The sequence below is a fragment of the Cherax quadricarinatus genome, chromosome 45 (genome assembly GCF_038502225.1).
Source record: "Cherax quadricarinatus isolate ZL_2023a chromosome 45, ASM3850222v1, whole genome shotgun sequence".
NCBI classification, from domain to species: domain Eukaryota; kingdom Metazoa; phylum Arthropoda; class Malacostraca; order Decapoda; family Parastacidae; genus Cherax; species Cherax quadricarinatus.
Window position 1 is genome coordinate 5,772,595 of NC_091336.1, and position 22,267 is coordinate 5,794,861.

The 22,267-nt window shown below is 42.6% G+C and overlaps 2 protein-coding genes across 2 annotated transcripts in view; one reads left to right on the forward strand and one right to left on the reverse strand.

Moving 5' to 3' along the window:
• Positions 1-15,487, reverse strand: part of LOC128694872 (uncharacterized) — a 187,342-nt gene extending 171,855 nt beyond the window's left edge. The window contains exon 1 of the mRNA XM_070094274.1: positions 14,997-15,487. Coding sequence (XP_069950375.1) covers positions 14,997-15,278 — 282 coding nt within the window. The 5' untranslated portion in view covers positions 15,279-15,487. The remainder of the gene's footprint in view (positions 1-14,996) is intronic.
• Positions 15,488-15,555: 68 nt separating this feature from the next.
• Positions 15,556-19,129, forward strand: LOC128694873 (silk gland factor 3). Its single transcript, XM_053785224.2, has one exon. The coding sequence runs from the start codon at positions 15,563-15,565 to the stop codon at positions 16,760-16,762; it is 1,200 nt and encodes a 399-aa protein (XP_053641199.1). The 5' UTR covers positions 15,556-15,562; the 3' UTR covers positions 16,763-19,129.
• The last annotated feature ends 3,138 nt before the right edge of the window (positions 19,130-22,267 follow it).

The window sequence follows — 22,267 nt, forward strand, 5'->3', positions numbered from 1 at the left end:
TCGTCTTCTAAATCTAAATCTAATGATAAGAAGATGAAAGGGCAGACTGAAACGCAGACGGAAATGCAAAAGACATAAAACACTGAGAACAAAATGCTTTTATATTTAATGAAAATAATACAATTGATGAAAGTGAAAAAAAATGCTATCCAGATTTTTGGCAATGGCCGAGGGAAGGAGTCGGAGGAGAGGGTAGGCGGAGGAGAGAGGTGAGAGGGGAGAGAAAAGAGGGGAGGAGAGCGAGGGGAAGAGCCTCATAACCTTGGAACCAACCCAAATCGCCCACACTGAGAGGTTCTCCCAAAAAGGGTTCACCAGGAGGGTAGATTATTTAAGAACCTCCCAATTTACTGTTACAGAAGCTTACAGCTTCCACTGTAAGTCCGCATCTCTCACTTTATCTTAGCTGATGCTCTGGGCTGAGATGCTGAAACGTTCCACTGTGAAACGGATACAATATTCTTGAGAGTATGATACAATCTCCTGCGAGGATGATCCAAATTTTTATATATATATTTTGCTATGAGTTGAGAAGATTTTTAATATCATTCTGAGACGATCATGAAGCGAAATTTTTGAAGTGATGCTGGCAGATGAGAAAATTTCAATATCTCCAGAGGAGAAGCTGTGAACTGAGATGATACGATCTTTTGAGATGATGGTGTGAGCTGCGATGGTGAAGTGAGCTGAAATGATGACATGACCTCCTTAAGTGATGCCCTGTACCTCATCATCTAACAAGACAAGACCTTTAGAATTATTTTTAATTTCCACGAGACCCCAGTGAACTATGATTCCGATACTTTGAACCTCAAATAATAATAATAATAATAATAGCAATAACAACAACAACAACAACAACAACAGCAACAACAACAACAACAACAACAACAACAACAACAACAACAACATCATCATCATCATCAACAACAACAACAACAACAACAACAACAACAACAACAACAACAACAACAACAACAACAACAACAACAACAACAATAATAATAATAATAATAATAGTAATAATAATAAGATGATCTTAAATACAATGAAGAAAACTGAGACACAAATATACAATGAAAACTTCAGAGCAAAATATGCCAAGAAAAAATGACATTAAAATGTCATTGCAACGACAACAAAGAAACGGCGTTTTGTATGTGAAGACACATACGGTAACAGGAAGATAACAATGCTGACACGAAACAAACACGTCTGTGACACAACGAACACAGGAATACAGAAAAGCAAGCAATACTCCACTGCCGAAGATTATATACAGCCTATACACACACACAAAACACGATTAAAAAAATCGCGATAGTTGAAGACACTAACGGGCGAAGTACAATAATATATATATATATATATATATATATATATATATATATATATATATATATATATATATATATATATATATATATATATATATATATATATATATATCTATATATATATATATATATATATTATATATATATTACATATATTATATATATATGTTATATATATCATATATATTATATATATATATATATATATAAATATGTCGTGCCGAATATGTAAAACTGGTCATTTAGCAAGAACTCATTTAAAATTAAGTTCTTTCTAAAATGTTCTCTTATACGTTTAAAGATATATTTTTTTCATTAATGTTAATGTACAAATTTTAATTTTGCACCAAAAGAATCTTAGAAAACTTACCTAACCTTATTATAACAAGAACAATTTATTTTAGCCTAACCCAACTAAATATATTTTAGATTTGTTTACAATAATTTAATACTAAACAAATACAATTAAATATATTTTTTTCGTTAGGTTCAGAATGATTTTGGCGAAATTATTGCATACACAAATTTTCACTTGTCCTATATGGCAAGATGAGCGTTGCTATAAGCCAAGATGGCAAGTTCTGCCTATTCGGCACGACATATATATATATATATATATATATATATATATATATATATATATATATATATATATATATATATATATATATATATATATATATATATATATATATATATATATATATATATATATATATATATATATATATCAAGAAATTCTGGACATATTTATGCCTAGCATTTCTACTACGCTCTTAAGTAAACACCCAGGAAGCCTTTCTAAGATTGATAACTTGCCTCTGTCTTAGGACTCTTGTCTACCGACAGTACGAGCGTCATTTAGGCTGCGGTTCACTGAACACTAACATTAACAGTGTAAACCTCTTTCAGTCTCCAATATTAGGGATTATTGCTCAGATTAATGGTGTTGAGTAGTGCTAGAGATACACATCTCTCGGTGTGTATACACTAAGAGATACACATCTCTCGGTGTGTATACACTAAGAGATACACACATCTCGGTGTGTATACACTAAGAGATACACATCTCTCGGTGTGTATACACTAAGAGATACACACATCTCGGTGTGTATACACTAAGAGATACACACATCTCGGTGTGTATACACTAAGAGATACACATCTCTCGGTGTGTATACACTAAGAGATACACACATCTCGGTGTGTATACACTAAGAGATACACACATCTCGGTGTGTATACACTAAGAGATACACATCTCTCGGTGTGTATACACTAAGAGATACACATCTCTCGGTGTGTATACACTAAGAGATACACACATCTCGGTGTGTATACACTAAGAGATACACATCTCTCATTGAATATGCACTGAGAGAAACAATTCACGGTGTATATACATTGGGAGCGCGACTGCTAGCGCACTCAGCTCATACACTGAGGTCCGGGAGTCGATCCCCGGTACGAGTGGAAAACATCAGGACGTGTTTCCTTAAGACACCTGCTGTCCATGTTCACCTGTCAGTAAAATAGGTACCTGGATGCTATTCGACTGGTGTGGGTCGCATCCTGAAGACAAAATTGACCTAATTTGCTCGAAATGCTGTGCATAACAAGGGACTTTCTGTATAGTAGTATGTCATTGATGTCAGCTAGACCTGTATACCTTGTACATGTACTTGTAGAAATAAAGATTATTATTATTATCATCACCATCGCTACGTGTATAAGTACAGTGATAGCAGTGGTGGTGGCAGCTGTGATAGTAGCGCAGGGTGTTGTACGTCTTGTGAACGTAGGTGGTGGTGGTGGTGGTGGTAGTATTAGTAGTGAATAGTTAAAGTGTTAATAGTCATGTTAACGGTGATAGTAGGAGTAGCACCAACATCACTAAAAACACCACCATCCTCATTATCATCACCACAGCAACATTAGCAGCTGTAACAGAAGGAGAATCACCGCCATGACGCTGCAGACAGCATCACCAGCACCACCATCACAGACAGAAAGCTCCACCTTCATTTTCAATGTGAATAGAGCATTGTTTGCCTTACTGTATCATGACAGGAGGAGGAGGAGCCTCCAATAGAGACTTCCTCCCCCCCCCCTCCATCATCTTCTGACTAGGAAGCTTCCTGGCCATTCACACCAAGATCCTGAGTCTCTCAGGATACGGAAAGAGTTCTTATAAGTCGGAGGGTGATCAAAGACTTACAATGGAAGGACACGAACTAAGGACGTATGTGCAAGCCTTCTTACACCTACTATCCTTCTTCGCCAAGCATTAAACGGGTACCTGGATGTTAGGTGACCGTCGTGGGTCTCATGCTCAGAGGTAACAGTATACGTAATCTAGGAATGAGCTTCTAAATTATTCGAAGTACCATAAATGCTGTCAGACTTTAAATTCACCAGCAAAAACATGGTTACTTCTGGAGAAAAAAAAACGACTGATTTCCAGCACCGGTACACGAGCGGTTGCACAATCACTGATACTCAGCACTAGTACACGAGCGGTTGCACAATCACTGATATCCAACAACGGTACACGAGCGGTTGCACAATCACTGATATCCAGCACCGGTATACGAGCGGTTGCACAATCACTGATACTCAGCACCGGTGCACCAGCTGTGTTGCACAATCACTGAACAGGTCATCGGACTCTAAAACCCGGGTCAGTAGACCTCAGCCTCAACAACTCAGCTGATTAAGAATTTTCCATACGAAACAACGTGTGGTTGAAAACATTATCGAGGCAGCCTATGAAAACTTGAAGAAGCGACCATCGCTCACTGCTGAAGAAGGCGCGGAAGGCTGTTGTGACGGACGTTGCTGTTCTAGGAATCTTCGAAGATGCTGACGGCAGAGATCCACTATTACAGCTGAAGGAGCGTCTGTAGACGGAGGCTGCGAAGGTGCTGGTATATATGAAAGACCGGGAGGAATCGATCTTTGCGCTCTGCTGACGGAGGAGCAGAAGGCGGAGGCTGCGGTGGGATAGAGGTTCTCAGGTACACATCTGTCACCCCCCTACCCATACCCCCCTACCCCCCTACCCTTCCCCCTCCTGCCTTGCATAATGAGCCAACTGCGTGAGTGAGAGACGGAGATGAGAGGGAGGAGTGAGGAACAAGAGGAGAGAGAGAGAGAGAGAAAGAGAGAGAGAGAGGGGGAGTTAGAAATGAGAGGGAGGAGTGAGGAACAAAACGGGCGATATGGAGATTGAGAGAGAGGGGAGAGGACATGGGGAGAGAAATGAGGATATGAGGAGAGGCAGCGAGTCAGAGATGAGAGGAAGAAACGAGAACAACGGGAAAGGGACGAGTTAGAGAAGCGAGAACAAAAGGCCAGGGATAAGTGAGAAATGAGAAGTGAGAGAGGGAGGAGAAGGATTTGTTAAAAGTACAGGCAGGTAGAGGAGAGAGGGGGAGAGCCAGAGGTGACACTAAAGAGATAAGAGCGAGAGGGGCGACTGGAGAAGAGAGAAGAGGAGGGGAGAGGGCAAGAGAGATGGAGGAAGATGAGGGAAGAGAGAAGGACGAGGATAATTAGCCAGGAAAAGATGAAACACTGAAACAGAATATGAGAGTAAATAAGAGAACTTACTACATGAAACCTATTAGTGAGAAAATGAAAGAAATAAAATAGAAGAGGAGAGAGAGAGAGAGAGAGAGAGAGAGAGAGAGAGAGAGAGAGAGAGAGAGAGAGAGAGAGAGAGAGAGAGAGAGAGAGAGAGAGGAAACTCATCACTACCATCCTCTATTCCCCTCGCAGACCAGTAAACTCATCAAGCCCTGATCATCACCCTCCACTTGCACTCCCCAGAGCTGTGGTGGTGGTAATGGTGGTGGTGGTGGTGGTAGTAGTAGTAGTAGTAGTAGTAGTAGTAGTAGTAGTAGTAGTAGTAGTAGTAGTAGTAGTAGTAGTAGTAGTAGTAGTAGTATAGTAGTAGTAGTAGTAGTAGTAGTAGTATAGTAGTAGTAGTAGTAGTAGTAGTAGTAGTAGTAGTAGTAGTAGTAGTAGTAGTATAGTAGTAGTAGTAGTAGTGGTAATAGTAATATCAGTGGTAGCGGTGGTAGTTGTGGCAGCGTGTAGCGGTGACTGCAACAACAACCTAAGTCATACCAGAGTACAAAACACAACAACCTGGGCTGTCTTGGGGATCGCGGTACCGCGAATATCGAACAGAGGATCGAGCCTACAAACGCCACTCGCATTCAGAGTCCCGCACACAAAACTCGCCATTTCGCGATTTAGCAACGAAAATGCAACGATTCGCCAGTCATTTAATTTAAAGTCTTACGGGAACACTGTTTAAAGACCGAAGCTTTAAATCTAGGCAACATTTCGCCCTTCGTAGAGTCTCAAGAAGCTCTGCATAGAGCGAAATGTGATCTAACGAGAAGTTTGACCCTCACATGATCTTTCAAGCGAAAAAATATTAGTTATTAACAAGTGAGTTAGTTAATTGTTAGTGGATGTTAAGTTTAATTTTAATAGATGTAATCTAAGCTAATTACAGTGCCATAACATTGGAGTTAATGGTGGGGTGTTATTGAACTTAATAATGGAGTGTTATTGAACTTAATGGTTGAGTGTTATTGAACTTAATGGTTGAGTGTTACTGAACGTAATGGTGGAGTGTTATCGAACGTAATGGTGGAGTGTTATCGAACGTAATGGTGGAGTGTTATTGAACGTAATGGTGGAGTGTTATTGAACTTAATGGTTGAGTGTTGCTGAACTTATTGGTGGAGTGTTAATGAACTTAATGGTTGAGTGCTACTGAACTTAACAGTAGGGTGTTATTGAAGTTAATGGTTGAGTATTATTGAACTTAATGGTTGAGTGTTACTGAACGTAATTGTGTAGTGTTATTGAACGTCATGGTGGAGTGTTACTGAACTTAATGGTGGAGTGTTACTGAACTTAATGGTGGAGTGTTATTGAACTTAATGGTTGAGTGTTACTGAACTTAATTGTGTAGTGTTATTGAACGTCATGGTGGAGTGTTACTGAACTTAATGGTGGAGTGTTACTGAGCTTAATGGTGGAGTGTTATTGAACTTAATGGCAGAGTGTTATTGAACTTAATGGTAGAGTGTTTTTGAACTTAATGGTTGAGTGTTACTGAACTTAATGGTGGAGTGTTACTGAACTTAACAGTAGGGTGTTACTGAACTTAGCAGTAGGGTGTTATTGAACTTATCAGTAGGGTGTTATTAAACTTAACAGTAGGGTGTTACTGAACTTATCAGTAGGGTGTTATTAAACTTAACAGTAGGGTGTTACTGAACTTAACAGTGGGGTGTTACCGAATTTAACAGTAGGGTGTTACTGAACTTAACAGTAGGGTGTTACTGAACTTAACAGTAGGGTGTTACTGAACTTAACAGTAGGGTGTTACTGAACTTAACAGTGGGGTGTTACCGAATTTAACAGTAGGGTGTTACTGAACTTAACAGTAGGGTGTTACTGAACTTAACAGTAGGGTGTTACTGAACTTAACAGTAGGGTGTTACTGAACTTAACAGTAGGGTGTTACTGAACTTAACAGTAGGGTGTTACTGAACTTAACAGTAGGGTGTTACTGAACTTAACAGTAGGGTGTTACTGAGCTTTACCAAAAGCGTGTCGGGTTAACGTGATTAATTGATAACGGAAGCTATTACCATGCGGAAAGGCGAGAATATCATACGCAAGAATGCGCTCCGCACGCAACGAGGCGCATTATCATACGCAATGATGTGTATATCATACGCAATGATGTGTATATCATACGCAATGATGTGTATATCATACGCAATGATGTGTATATCATACGCAATGAGGCATTTATCACACGCGATGAAGCGAAGTTCGACACGCCATGACGCAGTTTTCCACACACGATGACGCAATTTTCCCACACGCAATGACGCAGTTTCTGAAACACAATCACGCAGATTTCAAGACGCTATCACGCAGCTTTCACACGCAACCACGTGATTATTACACGCAACGGCGCAATCATCACATGTAATGACGCGATTAGTGCGCGTAAATAGGCGATCACCACACACAGTACCTCGATCATCACGCACAATGACGCGATCACAATACGCAATAACATGCGCAATAGTCGTCAGGCATCGTGCATGATCTTACAAATGTCCGCTATCACAAAATCATAAATATAACGAAATAACAGAAACTAAACCCAACGCAACTTAAAAATATAATATGACAAAATTTCATTTTATATATATATATATATATATATATATATATATATATATATATATATATATATATATATATATATATATATATATATATATATATATATATATATATATATATATATATATATATATATATATATATATATATATATATATACTGATCTCTGGCTGAAGGAGACTCGAACCTACGAACCTTAGGACAAGGTACGCAGTGCATTACCAATCTACCCACACTGGTCCAGTGTGGGTAGATTGGTAAAGCACTGCGTACCTTATCCTAAGGTTCGTAGGTTCGAGTCTCCTTCAGCCAGAGATCAGTGTTTGTGTATATTTCGCATGCTCTCGCGAATTCCTTGCATATATATATATATATATATATATATATATATATATATATATATATATATATATATATATATATATATATATATATATATATATATATATATATATATATATATATATATATATATATATATATATATATATATATATATATATATATATATATATATATATATATATATATATATATATATATATATGAATATGATAAATGGTTTAAAAACAAAAACAAAAGAAAAGAAGGAAAAAAACTTGCGATTTTGGCTTAAACAACAGCATTCTTCTTGCCGAATAAGGGAAGCAAAAATTTGTATATGCAATAATTTCGCAAAAATAATTCTGAACCTAACGAAAAAAAATATTTTTTATTGCGTTTGTTTGTTATTAAATTATTCTTGGTCATTTAGCGTCAAAAATAGTGCAGGATTTATCCTCCGTCTCCTGTTATCGGCTCTGACTGTGATCAGTCTGGCTGTTAGTGATAGTTTTGTTTATCATCATTTTCACAGCTCGTTCTAGCTTTCCTTCGATCGCGTTCACTCGTTCGCAAATACTGCGGTCGGTGGATCAATACTGCGGTCGGAGGATCAATACTGCGGTCGATGGGTCAGTACTGCGGTCGGAGGATCAATACTGCGGTCGGAGGATCAATACTGCGGTCGATGGGTCAGTACTGCGGTCGGAGGATCAATACTGCGGTCGGAGGATCAATACTGCGGTCGGAGGATCAATACTGCGGTCGGAGGATCAATACTGCGGTCGGAGGATCAATACTGCGGTCGGATGGTCAATACTGCGGTCGGAGGATCAATACTGCGGTCGGATGGTCAATACTGCTGTCGGAGGATCAATACTAAGGTCGGTGGATCAATACTGCGGTCAGAGGATCAATACTGCGGTCGGAGGATCAATACTGCGGTCGGAGGATCAATACTGCGGTCGGAGGATCAATACTGCGGTCGGAGGATCAATACTGCGGTCGGAGGATCAATACTGCGGTCGGAGGATCAATACTGCTGTCGATGGGTCAGTACTGCGGTCGGAGGATCAATACTGCGGTCGGAGGATCAATACTGCGGTCGATGGGTCAGTACTGCGATCGGAGGATCAATACTGCGGTCGGAGGATCAATACTGCGGTCGATTGTTCATTACTGCGGTCGGAGGATCAATACTGCGGTCGATGGGTCAGTACTGCGGTCGGAGGATCAATACTGCGGTCGATGGGTCAGTACTGCGGTCGGAGGATCAATACTGCGGTCGGAGGATGAATACTGCGGTCGATGGGTCAGTACTGCGGTCGGAGGATCAATACTGCGGTCGATGGGTCAGTACTGCGGTCGGAGGTTCAATACTGCGGTCGATGGGTCAGTACTGCGATCGGAGGATCAATACTGCGGTCGGAGGATCAATACTGCGGTCGATTGTTCATTACTGCGGTCGGAGGATCAATACTGCGGTCGATGGGTCAGTACTGCGGTCGGAGGATCAATACTGCGGTCGATGGGTCAGTACTGCGGTCGGAGGATCAATACTGCGGTCGGAGGATGAATACTGCGGTCGATGGGTCAGTACTGCGGTCGGAGGATCAATACTGCGGTCGATGGGTCAGTACTGCGGTCGGAGGTTCAATACTGCGGTCGGAGGATGAATACTGCGGTCGATGGGTCAGTACTGCGGTCGGAGGATCAGTACTGCGGTCGGAGGATCAATACTGCGGTCGGAGGATCAATACTGCGGTCGGAGGATCAAGCTCTTACCAATGACCCATGCGGGTTTAGCGGATACGAGATAAGGTGTACGGTGTGCGATGTACACCGTACAGCGCCTCTTGGAAGGAAAAAAATCGATGGATTTTCCGAGTGAAGACGGAAGGTGGTGTTGGGATCTGTTGACATTTACAAGGCTACGTTTACAGTTTCTCAGTAATATGTTTACATTTACAAGGCGATGTTTACAGTTTCTCAATAGTATATTTACAAGGCGATGTTTACAGTTTCTCAATAGTATATTTACATTTACAAGGCGATGTTTACAGTTTCTCAATAGTATATTTACAAGGCGATGTTTACAGTTTCTCAATAGTATATTTACATTTACAAGGCGATGTTTACAGTTTCTCAATAGTATATTTACAAGGCGATGTTTACAGTTTCTCAATAGTATATTTACATTTACAAGGCGATGTTTACAGTTTCTCAATAGTATATTTACAAGGCGATGTTTACAGTTTCTCAATAATATATTTACAAGGCGATGTTAACAGTTTCTCAATAGTATATTTACATTTACAAGGCGATGTTTACAATTGTACAATAATGTCCTTACATTTACAAGGTGAAGCAACATAGTCACTTTCGCGATGCGTTTATCAGCATCGCGTTGATAAAATCGCGACACTGAGACTCTCTCACCTCACAGTTAACACAATTTTTTCCACGTTCGCGGGCATCGCGTTTTTTTAAAGCGTTTAACGTTCACAAGGACCACGTCCGCGGCAAGTGCACAATTAGTGTACGTTACGCTTATGTACTCAAGGATCCTTTTTATCGGTGTTCATTAATTCGTTGAACATGGTGTTCAACGCTCCCATAAAGTATTAGGCACATATACAACATCTTGGTGTCCTTAATTTGTAGACGTTTCGCCCTCCAGTGGTTTTATTAATACTAGGATGTAATGTGAGGAGGGCGAAACATCTACAAATATACTCAGATGTTCTACATGTGTGTAATTCGTTATCTTGTCGGTATTGTATACCATTCATGTACAACTATGGTCCTCATGTACAACTATGGTCCTCATGTACAATATATGGTCTTCATGTACAACTATGGTCCTCATGTACAACTATGGTCCTCATGTACAACTATGGTCCTCATGTACAACTATGGTCCTCATGTACAATGTATGGTCTTCATGTACAACTATGGTCCTCATGTACAAAGTATGGTCCTCATGTACAACGTATGGTCTTCATGTACAACTATGGTCCTCATGTACAAAGTATGGTCCTCATGTACAACTATGGTCCTCATGTACAAAGTATGGTCCTCGTGTACAACGTATGGTCCTCATGTACAAAGTATGGTCCTCATGTACAACGTATGGTCTTCATGAACAACTATGGTCCTCATGTACAAAGTATGGTCCTCATGTACAACGTATGATCCTCATGTACAAAGTATGGTCCTCATGTACAAAGTATGGTCATGTACAAAGTATGGTCCTCATGTACAAAGTATGGTCCTCATGTACAAAGTATGGTCTTCATGTACAACTATGGTCCTCATGTACAAAGTATGGTCCTCATGTACAACGTATGGTCCTCATGTACAAAGTATGGTCCTCATGTACAAAGTATGGTCCTCATGTACAACGTATGGTCCTCATGTACAAAGTATGGTCCTCATGTACAACGTATGATCCTCATGTACAAAGTATGGTCCTTTTGTACAACGTATGGTCCTCATGTACAACGTATGGTACGCATGTACAGCGTATGGTCCTCATGTACAACGTATGGTCCTTTTGTACAACGTATGGTCCTCATGTACAACGTATGGTCCTTTTGTACAACGTATGGTATGCATGTACAACGTATGGTTCTCATGTACAACGTATGGTCCTCTTGTACAACGTATGGTCCTCATGTACAACGTATGGTCCTCATGTACAACGTATGGTCCTCATATACAACGTATGGTCCTCATGTACAGCGTATGGTCCTCATGTACAACGTATGGTCCTCATGAACAACGTATGGTCCTCATGTACAACGTATGGTCCTCATGAACAACGTATGGTCCTCATGTACAACGTATGGCCCTCATGAACAACGTATGGTCCTCATGTACAACGTATGGTCCTCATGAACAACGTACATGTATTGTACGCTCATTTTACACGCTTACGAGAGTTCGTTTTCAGATGATCCGTTCAGGACACGTTGACCGAACGGCAGCGTTCTTACTTTCCCGTCACGTTCACGTTAGTTAAAAACGCTGTGAGATCATTTTCCCTTCCTTCGTGTTCGTATATTTTTTATAACGAATTATTGCCCTTCAAGGCGACGCATTTGCACTTATTTTGCCAAACCTGCGTTGAAACCAGTTGATGCGTAATGCGCTCACATCCCTTTGCAATCTTGTAAATGCGTTTAGTGAACCACAGTGCGTTCGAATCTCCTTCAAGATAACATGACCTACGCATTCACGTTCATCTAAATGAGACGTTCACAATGTTCATTCCAAGACACGTTCAGAGTTGTACGTTTTTCGAGTTTCTTTATTATTAAAACCGGGGTCTAGATATTGATACTACCACACGTTCTTAAGTATTCGTGTTGTGAGACGTTCTTAGTTCTCAACGTTCTCAGTACTCCTGCTTCCCTCGTTCTCAGTACTCGTGCTGCTACATGTTCTCTGTACTCGCACTGCCGCACGTTCTCATTATTGGTGCTGTCACACGTTCAGAATTCCTTCAAGGCAAGACGATACATACTCTCAAGCGGAATCCCGTTCGCTCCGTTCCTATAGCGGCGTTCTGGTATACCATCAAACCTTAAATTTTCGGACGCGAACGTTCCGAAAATAACAGACATCAAGAAGGGCGTTCACTTCTTGACGCAGATGCGTTCTTTGAACGCCGACGTGTTTAACCAACTCTGGAAGATACGTTCGGAGATACATTATTATTATTATTATTATTATTATTATTATTATTATTATTATTAGTAGTAGTAGTAGTAGTAGTAGTAGTAGTAGTAGTAGTAGTAGTAGTAGTAGTAGTAGTAGTAGTAGTAGTAGTAGTAGTAGCAGCAGTAGTAGTAGTAGTAGTAGTAGTAGTAGTAGTAGTAGTAGTAGTAGTAGTAGTAGAAGTAGTAGTAGTAGTAGTAGTATCACCAGGGCCAAGATATATATGTGTCACCTAAGCCAGGATTATGTGTTACTAAGATAGGTATTACTAAGATAAGTATTACCAGCTCCAGGATACATGTATCACTAATGCCAGAATATATGTGTCACCCAGGTCAGGATACAAGTGTCACCAGGACTAGCCTATAAGTGTCACTAGAACTAGGATACATGTGTCACCAGGGCCAGGATATATGCATCACCGGGATCAGAATTCATGAGCCGCCAGGGTCAGGATACATGTGTCACCAAAATTAAGATACATTTTTCACCAGTTCCAGGATACTTGCCATCAGAACTAGCATACAAGTGTCATCAGAAACGAGATATGTATCACCGGGACCAGGATATATAGATGTCACAAGGACCAGAATACATGTATCATCAGCGCCAGGATACATATGTCATCAGGTCAAGGATACATGTGGTAAACGAACCAGCCTACAAGCAGGACCAGGACCTGCTTACAATCTAACAGGTCAGGGGAAGAACCAGAGCCAGGTACTAACCAAACTGAATGATCGAAATATGCCATAGATGCTCTCTAGAGCACATTTCGGCCGGTTGATCTGCTAATCATTCAACCGATGAGCACCAGCGACTAGTACTCTAATCAGTCATGCAGACAGGTCTTCCAATCAGCCATGCAGACAGGTCCTCCGAGTCAGCCATGCACGCTGTCCTCCAGTCAATCATGCGGACAGATCCTAGCCATGCAGATTAGTCCTTTAATCAGTCTTACAAACAGGTACCCGAGTCAGCCATGCAGATGTGTACAAAGATCAGCCATGCAGACACGTTCTACAGTCATACACTCGTACTAAAATCAGTCGAATGGGTACTCTAATCAGCCGCGCAGGCAGACACTGTCATCAGCCAAGCAGACAGGTACTCCAGAAAGCCTTGCAGATAGGTACAGCAATAGGTATGTAGCGGTGTAAAGTGCCCTCGGAAAATAGCCATTCAACCTGTTGAGGAACTTCCCATCATCAATGAGTGCCAACGGTGCCATCAATCAATCCACTGCACTTCGTGGCACCATCAGGTGTCCTCATTCACGCTTTTAGTGAACGGAGTATCGAGCCTCTAGTGGGTCTTGCTCTGAATGCCACGAAGAGTGCCAGTTTAAACACGTGTGCCAGCACGGGGAGGGGAAGGGGGCGCCTCGGCCTCTGGCCACCACTTTCACACATCATTATACAAAATATATTGTAAACAGTATTGTGATACCAGCAGTGGCTGAGGACACTCATATAAAGTTCAGTATGGCTATTAAAGCCGCTTTTGGCAAAACGTTTCCTCTCGTATATAAAACGTCTTTATCCTCAAGATACACATAAAACAAGTTGCAAGGAGCCGACGGGTGCTTTTAAAAGGCACCTTCTTCAATGGAATCTTTCACGAATGCGATGTTTCGCCTACCGGGGGCTTACTGAAGCCTCCAGCAAGTGAAACATTCTTTAACCACGACGTACACTTCTATGCATGAGTTACAGTACAAGACCATCCATCAACCCACGCCGCCGCACTCTCTATCTTATTTTAATAAACTGATGTCTGGAAACTCCGAACATTCACTAATCAATAACAAAAAATTATCCAGGTGCTGAACATGTTCATCTTTCCCCTAACAATAAAGAAAAAGGTCAGTGTTACATTAATGACAGCAAAAGCCTGACAACACCAAGCCTATCATTTTTAAACTAGGTGTCAGCGAGAACACTCTAGCCTCTAAGGACCTTTCTTTACGCGAAAGTTTTCAGAGAGGATGAGTTTAAGAGCCCCTTATAATTTATAGTGAAGATATCTGCAGTAATCGGATTATAAATAAAGCCACAAGAATCTATTAGCTACTGAATCTTTGACGTGATGTATTCAATACGACAGTGCATTAGGAAAAATAAACTCAGGGCAGCGTTTAAACAAAAAACTGGGCGTAATTGCGGCAGGGATCCGGAACAACGCCCCAACAAAAGGAACTTTTCGTTTTCCATTGATTTCCAATTGACGAAGGCCAAAAAAAAAAAAAAAAAGGAATTGTTCTAAGAAGTGACTCTGTGCGATTAGGAAAATTATTTGTTCCGAGTTATCATAATCCTTTCAAGGAGATTATCAGAGTTATTTAAATAATTGTTGCGTGTGAGTGATGGTGGTCATGCGGGAACCCACCTGGTTGTAGGCGGAGAGCGGCGGTGGGACGGCACGCGCCAGGCCCGGCTGCCGCCGACTTCGAAGTAAACATTGAGCGAAGTCCGGTGGGAGGAGCCACGTCTGGTCACGCCCACCACGCCGTACATCACCCTGGCCCCTCCCACAACCACTCGAGCGGAACATCTGCTTCTTTCGTACCCGAATTTCCGTCCAAACCAACAGATTCCGTCGCTTCTGTGTATGTCTCCGAACTCTGGTGCGTGTTACAGAAACGTCGAAGCCGCTAGCGGGGAGAATCATTCGGCGAAATGGACAGGAGTAAGTCGGGACGGAAAGGGACGGAAAACAGGAGCCGTATCCGTCTGAGGTTGGTGTCCGTGAGAGGACCAATGAGGTGCCAGGGTAGCATGACGTCACGCACGGCTAGAGTCTAGCTGGGGTGGTGACCAATGAGGGACGGGGGAGTGAAGGAGGCGGAGCCAGCCACTGTTGGTGGATGGTAGCGCGCAAGTGTACTTCAGTTGTGAGTTTGTAGGCAGAGTCGCGGCCACACTGTTTGCAAGTCTGATCAGACTTGCTGTGTAATGGCTACAACAACTTACATCGCATCAAGTGCAGTGTGTTCTGATCCAGTCAGTGTGCCAGACTGTCTCACCATGAACATAGTGAACACTCAAGGGTATGGGCGTGATGCCCATGAAATGAAGTACATGCCCCAGCATCAGGCGCCCATGGCCCACAACCCATGGGTGGGTCTCCCTCCGTCAGACCCCAGCCACTGGGCCATGCACCCTCACCCAGGCCTCCACCAGGATATTAAACCTCAACCTTCAGAAGTGGCTATCCACCACCGTCCACCCCATCATATGACACATGCCTGGCAGCCTCCCGTCTCATCTCCGTACAGTAGTCTGGCGGCGGGCAACGGCGGGTCCCCGCTGGGCCACCATGCCTACGCCTCCATGAATGGCATGCTGCCCCATCAGATGCACCCGGGGCACCTGAGGGACATGCACTGCGAGTCCCCAGTCACACCTGATCACCACGTACATCACGAAGTCGAAGAGGAGACCCCGACAAGTGACGACCTGGAACAGTTCGCTAAGTCGTTTAAACAGAGGCGTATCAAGCTGGGATTCACACAGGCGGACGTTGGTCTGGCCTTGGGAACCCTTTACGGCAATGTATTCTCCCAGACCACCATCTGTAGGTTCGAAGCTTTACAGTTATCTTTCAAGAACATGTGCAAGCTGAAGCCGCTGCTAATGAAGTGGCTTGAAGAGGCAGACTCCACTACAGGCAGTCCCACTTCCATCGACAAGATTGCCGCCCAGGGAAGGAAGCGCAAAAAGCGGACCTCCATAGAAGTGTCTGTGAAAGGAGCCCTGGAACAACATTTTCACAAGCAACCCAAACCCTCAGCACAGGAGATCTCACAGTTAGCAGACAGCCTGCAGTTGGAGAAGGAGGTAGTGAGAGTGTGGTTCTGCAACAGACGGCAGAAGGAGAAACGGATGACACCTCCTATACTTGGCCAGGGTCCTGACGGGCAAGGCGTCAACGGCACACCACCCGGGCCAGGACAACAGATCACGCCCACGCCAGACTACGGACAGCCCAGGTCAGTAGAGCTTCCCAGAGAACTAAAATACCCAGGCTACACTCACCAGACCATGCACGGTTCCCCTACCCACCTGCCGCCCCAGCACTCACCGCCTGGACCCCTACTCTCACCACAGATGCCACCTCATAGCGTGGCGCCTTCGCACGCGGTCTCCCACTGATGGTCGCTCAACCTGTGGCAGGAGCCAGCGTACTGACCAGCAATCAGTGGGAGCCAAGAAAGCTTCCTCAGGACTCCACCTACCGCCCCTCGCCATTCTAGTCTTCATTACCAGGGCTAAGTTTGGAGGGGCCGTGACCTAGGCGTTCTTATAACGTCTTCGTCGCTCCTGCCGGCAGTAGGAGAGTCCCAAGCACCTCTAGTCCCCGGGCCGGCCAGCCTGGCCCTTCTTCGGGAGGAGGGCGGCCCCCCGAGCGGCCAGATCGTCAACACGAAGCCAGATTATTTACCAGTAAGAAACCTGGTGTGTCCATGTGAAAACTTCTTCAGTGATAAACCTATTTTCTATAGACTAACCTCGAGCTATGCTGAGGAAGTGTATAAATATGAACCCGTAGCAGATTCATCATTCCATACTTCGCCAAACATTCCATAAGCTAATCTGACTGACTCTCCGCGGAGCGCAGTGTCAGATTATTTCTACGATTCCTCAGTGAGGCGATAAGTAGTAGTGTAAAGACTGAGCTTCATATTACGTGTGAACATTAACTAGCGGTTACCTCGAGTTTTTTGTGCGCGTGTTTGGAACATTCCAGTGGTGGCGGGTGGCAGCTGCTGCGGGCGGCCACCGCCCGACACCTGGTCCCGTGGGCGGCCTGTGGGCGGCCTCCACACCGCCCACCCACACGCTTGACTCTAAGTCTTATCTCGAAATTAAAGAATATGTGGGGGCGCATGACTGCCGGGAGACCGTCCGTGATGCCATGGGGCCCGCCGCCACCACCCAGCTCACACCCGCTGCCCATTCCCGCCCACCCTCGCCCCTACACACACATCGGACCAGCTATTTCTATGTGGCAAGTAGAAATTATCTCTTGGGAACTATTTCTGTGAGTGGTAAGGGCAAGTGGTGAGCATCTGGCGTGTGTAGCGGCCGCCCGTAGCTCTGTGCCCGCTACCGTGTACATAGTCATCTTTGTAAATACTGGAGAAGCCGTGACGGCTTCGACTGCAGTCGAGCCGCACTTGTGATATGACTCAAGAGCTGAATTTATAATAATTTCATTGTAATATATGTATCATTCATACTTAGATTAACCCCTGAGTATATTTAGTTTGTGTTGACCGTTTCCCATTACTGCTAATACGTCGGAGTGGATCTGGTGCGGTCGTGATGTAGTGGTGTACATATACCTTCCGTGCCGCCGCTGTCGCCGCACCCTGCCATCCGTGCCGCCGCTGCCGCACCCTGCCATCCGTGCCGCCGCCGCCGTCGCCGCCCCTCACCCACCCAGCGGTGGCCGGCGGTGGCGACTACCTGGCCACCCACTGCAACTCCTCGGCAACCCAACCTTCAACAAACCGGATCTTGTGTCGGCGGGAGAGCCTCCCTTGCTGCGGAGGATGTGATCAACCCAGGCAACCTTACCACCTGCGTTCCTCCAGGGGTTGCCGAAGCCAGCTGGGGCGCGTGGCTGTTTAACACCAGCTGCGAGGTAAGCTCCCCTCCTTCCCATGCTGCAACGACGATCCGCAACTCCCCACCAGCGCCTGACAGGCTCCCCTCTGCTTCCCCTCGGCGTCTCTCACCTCTATTGACCCGTCAACACCTCCTTTGGGCTTCTGTAAGCCGCCTCTTTTTTCCTGCAGTGAAACGCTTGTAGGTCCCTCCTGCCTCATCGAGGGATTCTATAGACCCCACTGAAGTTACCTGTTGGGGTGTATCCCGTTGTCCAACAGATGAGTAGCGAGCGAGGAACTTACACCCACCTTCACTTCTTCAGCGTCCAGTGGATACCCACCTCATCAACACCAGTGTCTGGTGGGTGCATCACGCTCAGCAGAGGGTTGGTCAGGATGGATAAGGATGGCAGCATCACTGCGAGTCGCCACAGTGGTGATGGATAAAGGATGGCAGCCCAACTGAAAAAGTCGCTACCGTGGTGGGTGACACAGAAAACCCCTGCTCAACACCGCACCTGTCTCTGTTTGTTATTAATGTTCTGAATGTCTGTACGAGGCTCTAGTAACGTAGCAGGTATGGTGATCCTGACCTCACCTCACAACTACTGTCACTGTTGTAACTACCATTACTACTACAATGTAGCCCCTCACGGGTATATATATAAACGTTATGAGGACTTATATTAGTGCTATGAGAACTTCATTCAGTAAAAGAAAACGTCTTGATAGGAACAGAAAAGTCTTTTTACACCTGTGAACTTTCTTTGTGTGTTAAAGTACAAAGGATCACGTCAAAGATAAATTTATTATCCACGTAAGAATTACTTGGAAATCTGTAGTCAAGAAATGTACATAATATTGTATTATTAAACTTATTATGAATAATAAAAGAAAGATTTGTCTATACACTGGGTTTAATTTTAACCAGACTTGACGATTTTGACAATTGTAACCAATGATGTCAGAAAACTGATGGAAAACAATATACATGAGATATGAAGTAGATAACAGTATGCAGATAAAAAACTTATGTTCCACGAGATTTCACGGGTAATATGAAGAAGCTGTTCATTATACGAACACTTGCGGAAAAAAAGATATGTATGTCTGGAGTAACTGGACCAGATGGCAAATTACCGCCGCAACAGACAGTCTTTATCAATAGAGATAAATATAACACGCATAACAAAATGAAATATTTAAAATACAGAATGTCAAAAAGAACAAACGGATGTAAATCTTTTATTCCTTTATTTCTCCTCTCTTTTATTTGTTTATATATTGTCGCTGATGTGTAAAAGCTGTGAGGGGCTGGGCAGAGCGCCGTGGGGCGGCTAATCGTTTACGAGTAGTTAATCAATATATCACGGGGAATTAACTCTTACTGCCTTGGTTACACGTTCCTCCGTCACCAGGAAATAACCAGCTTGCCCATCCTGCCTTCCCAAAGCCCTACCGCCAGCAGCGTCCCTTGTTCCCAGCCCCACAAATTGCCTTCTTGTGACTGGTAGAATATCTGCGGCAGACTCGCTGCCTCAACGTACTCGACCAACGTACTTACTGAACGTAATACATCGATGTGTTGTTATTTCTCCTTATACGGGAGATTCGCCTTTGTAGGAAATTGTGATGATCAGACGATGGAGGTGATATACCTTCCTGCGTTATCACGTGTTAAACGAAAAGCCTCTGTTCAAATTCTACAGTCTGGAAGTTATTTACGTATAGATTAGATTAGTTCGCTCGATTGTTCGGCTCGACTCTTGCAGGTGTGGCAAGTAGATTGCTAACTGTTACTGTAATGCACTACAGTGTCCTAAAAGACTTAATTTTCGCGATCTGTGGCACTTAAAGTAGTTCTTAGGGTATTGTATATTCTTACACATCCACACATATACAAACACAAGCATAAATTGCCAAGAGCGTTACTTATATTGTGAAATTATATATATATATATATATATATATATATATATATATATATATATATATATATATATATATATATATATATATATATATATATATATATATATATATATATATATATATATACATATATATATATATATATATATATATATATATATATATATATATATATATATATATATATATATATATATATATATATATATATATATATATATATATATATATATATATATATATACATTTATATTTGCAAAGATTCACAGATTTTTATATACCTGATATGTAAGTTTATTGTTTTGTTATATTAGTAATGCTTTTATTTGTAATATTCTTATTTTGCTGGAACTTAACAATAGTAATCTAGGTCAGCTCTATTGAAATACTAATATTCGTAGTTTGTTCTCCTGTAATATTCTAGATTTACCTCAGTAGTACTAGTAATAGTATCTAGGATCGCTTGCCAGTCGCAATACTTTATGATCCTGCACGCCTCTAGTCTGGTCTTGAACTCCCTTTGTGACCCCCTTCAAGGGTAATGAAGGGTTCTTAATCCTAGGAATTTGAGCCACCCAGTCAATACCTCGGATAAGACCTCATTATCTTCCATACTCCACTCACTCTATGCTTTCTTAGTGGGTTTATCTCTTCCCCATAATATTAGTAATATCTTACGTGAAGGTCGGTCACACCTGGAGTGACCGACGTACCACGACCGACGTACCACGACCGACGCACCACGACCGACGTACCACGACCGACGTACCATGACCGATACACTAATACTGTCTTAAGTTATACATTCTTCATGGTTTTCTGCTACTTGTCGGTAATAAATCCCTTTATTACCAATAAAAAAAAAAACATTAATCGTCTTCCATCCCAGGATAATGCAGGTCTGCCCACCACCACCAGAATTAAGACCACCTGTCTACAAGGTTCACCCTCGTATTAAAGTCGATAGAGTTGAAACGGCTATCATGACATATGCGTTATTTTGGGCACGTTTGGTTGCAGGCAACCACGCGCCAGGTTGATCTAAATGCGTGTTAAACACGCGATATCTTGTAAGGATTGCATTGCAGCTTTAGAGGCGAGATTTACTCATTTACTCTCTTCTGTCTCGCCTTTAAGGTGTAAAGAATGTGGCTAACAAATACGTTATGTGTTTTAAAGACGGAGGATCGAGCCTCCACCGTCCATAACGCTGAAGGAACCACTCGGAACTAGTGCATAAAATAATAATAATAATAATAATAATAATAATAATAATAATAATAATAATAATAATAATAATAATAATAATTTTTGTTTTTGTATTGTTTATGGGCCCAGATTAAGCGATCAGCCGGACTTTGGGCCTAATTGGGCCTGTTATGCACTGCGTCACTCTGCGTCACGCAATACTACCCTGACGCACGCGACAATCGCCGATTCGCTGAAAAATGCCCTCGACGCTTAGCCGGTGCCTCGGTTGTTGACGACGCGCGCAATCCAAGACGCACTATACCAACGTTCGTGAACGAAACAGTCACTGACACACTAAAAAAAAAATACCACCTTGACGTACGCAGTTGTGCTGACGCACGCAACAATGCTTTTGAAACGCGCACAAATCTTTGACGCACCTTACACACTTTGACGTACCTAACACACTTTGACGCACACAGCAATCCTTAACGCACACAGCAATCCTTAACGCATACAGCAATCCTTGACGAACGTAACAATACATGACGTGTTTAACAATAACTGACGAAAGCTCAGTATGTAACGCAAGCAACAATAATAACGCAAGCAACACTAATAACACAGGCAACAATAATAACGCAAGCAACACTAATAACACAGGCAACAATAATAACGCAAGCAACACTAATAACACAGGCAACAATAATAACGCAAGCAAAAATATTAAGGCAACATTAATAAGGCAACAATAATAACGCAGACAACAATAATAACGCAGACAACAATAATAACGGAAGCAACAACAATAACGCAACAATAATAACGCAAGCAACAATAAGAACACAAGCAACATAAATAACGCAGGCAAGAATAGCAAAAAAAGCAACAATAATACGCAAGCAACAATAATAACACAAGC